Genomic DNA, 3,076 nt, shown 5'->3' on the forward strand with positions numbered 1-3,076 from the left:
GTCTGACCACGTGGGCTGTGGGGGTTTTTGGGGGGGCGGGGGGGGGTATGGCACTTTGGTGGCAGAGTTGTCATGAGGCCTGCGATTAGTTGGGTCTTTTCAGTGGGTGGCTGCAGGGTGTGCAGCTGGGGTAGCTATTGCCATTAGGACCTAGTTAATTAGTGATCAGAGCGGGCCATCCTGCTTGCACCGATTTGGTACTAGAAAGTGATGGGGGAGGTAAAGGGGTTTTTTTTGCTTTATTTCATATGCCATCACTAAGAGTACATTATACGAGCCCCTTTTGACACTTGCTCACTGAAGCCAACACAGGCACCATCAGTTTTCTACAATGTTTGTCCCAACCCCTGAAATAAGCCATTATCTTTATTACTAGTTCATGCTTGGACTTTGTGCTTATATAGTAAATTAAAAGGAGATAAATTATCTAACCATGAGTTGGGTCTTTTAGAAATAAAGCAGTGCAGGGGATTTTTTTTGTTGTTGTGTTGGTGGTTTTGGTTTTTTTTTAAACTGTCACAGGCTGTGCACCTAAGAATTGAATTGTAGGGGCAGTTGATCCTACCAAACCTTGAGCCATGCAACCCCCCCACCAGTGGTGGCAGTAGCACACCCACCAGTTGGTTGCTGGGAGCCAAAATGGCTCAGCTTTCCTGCAGCTCTTGTGCATGTGGAGCTTCCTTCAGGGAGTATTGTATTTTAGTGCTTTAATCACAGCATCTTTGTTAAATCCTTGCCTCACTATAAACGTACAGCAGCAAATGAAACAGTTGAAGGTGAGATTTCTGCTAGCTCCTGCTCCTTGGGAGTAGCATGAAACAGCCAAACACATATGCTAACCGCCATAGCGTACTGTGACTACGCTTTTCCCTCTAGCAGATGGGAAAAAGTTTAGCAGCTTGCTTTTCCAGTATCGTGTGTTCCGGTCAGGAAGGGTTTATCGAGGAGCTTGCTCTAGGATGGTCATGTTTTGTCACTTTACACGGAGAAATTCTCCCTGGTAATCTGCGTCATGCAGCGTAAAGTGATCTTGACTCCTGCAGGAAGCCAGCTGCCACACTTTGTCACATCTGAGCAGCCCTGTCAGGCATAGCCTGTTCTCAGTGCCGAGCTATTGGCCAAGCAGCAACACAGAGCAAGTCACTGCCGTGAAACTCCATTTCTTCTGCTTGTGGCTTCAGTGTGCGCCCTCCCCTCTGGACCTGCAGCGCATCCCACTGGTGGATGCTTTAACCCGCCCTAAGGATAAACCATTTTTACCTGTAGTTACTACTAGAACATGTGGCCTGTGCCTCCAGACATGGAGAACTTGCAGCCATGGTGAATACACTGAAGACTTTTTGGGTTCCCGACTGATGTGATCATGGGCACGAGTGCCACAGCAGCCTCTAATGCAGCCCAGGAGAGCAGGAAACAAGTAACTAACACCAAACCCTGCTGTTCTAGAGCTGATGGGTAACCCCTTTGGGTCACAGGTGGGAGCAGCAATTTTAGGCAATCCCAATGCATGTTTCAACCACCTTCAGCTGAGACGTTCTGGGAGGGAACAATAAAGATGCATTTTCTGTTCAAAATAGGTGCAGTACTTCTTCAAGATTCTGGACAACTAACAGCCTGCACCCTCACCCAATGCAAGAGACATTGTACACAGAATGGTGTATTCATTCATTTATTTGTCCAATGTTTCAACCTGACTGAAATACAAGATCAACAAGAGCACTGTACTCCTGGCTATTATTACATGTTAGAACATAGAGTTTTGCACTTTAGACAACATTTAACACCATTCTATGGGGTACTGCATTGCTTTTATAAAGTTTAAAATAAAGATTTATTTTCAAACATGTGACTTTGGTTTATTTCATACATTACACTTTCTTGCAGAAAAAATAAAATTGTACAACTGCATAAATATAAAATTCTTCCACCATGAAAATGGTTAAAACATTCAATAAAGACATTAGCACCACAGTGTGCGATGCCTCCAGCAGGAAAAAAAAAAAAGGAAAATATACAAAGCAAAAAAGTTATGCCTATCACCGAGGAGAGTGATAGTCTGACCCGGACTCTCACACAACGTACTGGAGGATGAGGGAAAAAGGTGGAGAGAGAGACAGCATTCGCTACAAAGCACAGTACACAATCATCTACTCTCTTTAACTTCACTTAAGTTAGTTTCCCCTGCCACCCCTCCAAATAAAATACCCTAACACCACAGAAAAGTCAGAAGCCGTATGGAGTGCTGTTAAATATAGTCTCACAGGTGGGCCTTTCTTTGAAAAGGAACAAAACAATGAGAAGTATCATGCCAGTTCTAGTCCCATTGAGTATTTACACCTTGGACAGCAAAAGTCTTTGCTCACAAGAAGTAGAAAACAGATACAATACATGGCTTGAAAAATGACCAGAGTATGCACCTATAGTACTGTACACTAAATAAAATACACAAGGCAGCAATACTTAGGGGCCAGAAACACTGCTTACTACAAGTCAGTTATGGAATCATAATTTACAGTAAAGATGGGCATGTCCCAAGGCTCAATTTTGTTTTCTTTTGTCATTTACAGTAGAATAAATATTTGTGGCTATTGCTACACTTTGTTTACATTCTAACCTAGTAAATGCAGAAAGCTAGTGTAAAGCATATAGATTACGTGTAGGTCCCATACGTATGACAGTTTGTTCAAGACTAGTAGGTTTTCTTTTTTGTTCTTTTTTTTTTTTTTAACATTTTTAAATGGCTAGGAAGAGGGGGGGGGGGGGGGGGGGTGGGGCTGACAAACATAGTACTGTACACTAAATAAAATACACAAGGCAGCAATACTTAGGGGCCAGAAACACTGCTTACTACAAGTCAGTTATGGAATCATAATTTACAGTAAAGATGGGCATGTCCCAAGGCTCAATTTTGTTTTCTTTTGTCATTTACAGTAGAATAAATATTTGTGGCTATTGCTACACTTTGTTTACATTCTAACCTAGTAAATGCAGAAAGCTAGTGTAAAGCATATAGATTACGTGTAGGTCCCATACGTATGACAGTTTGTTCAAGACTAGTAGGTTTTCTTTTTTGTTC

The 3,076-nt window shown here is 42.4% G+C and overlaps 1 protein-coding gene across 1 annotated transcript in view; it reads left to right on the plus strand.

Annotated features, from left to right (window-relative positions):
• NME7 (NME/NM23 family member 7) overlaps positions 1 to 1,840 on the plus strand; it is a 75,010-nt gene extending 73,170 nt beyond the window's left edge. The window contains exon 12 of the mRNA XM_009289801.1: positions 1,578 to 1,840. Coding sequence (XP_009288076.1) covers positions 1,578 to 1,610 — 33 coding nt within the window. The 3' untranslated portion in view covers positions 1,611 to 1,840. The remainder of the gene's footprint in view (positions 1 to 1,577) is intronic.
• Positions 1,841 to 3,076: the final 1,236 nt, after the last annotated feature.

This window comes from Aptenodytes forsteri, unplaced genomic scaffold, assembly GCF_000699145.1.
Source record: "Aptenodytes forsteri isolate BGI_AS27 unplaced genomic scaffold, ASM69914v1 Scaffold61, whole genome shotgun sequence".
NCBI classification, from domain to species: domain Eukaryota; kingdom Metazoa; phylum Chordata; class Aves; order Sphenisciformes; family Spheniscidae; genus Aptenodytes; species Aptenodytes forsteri.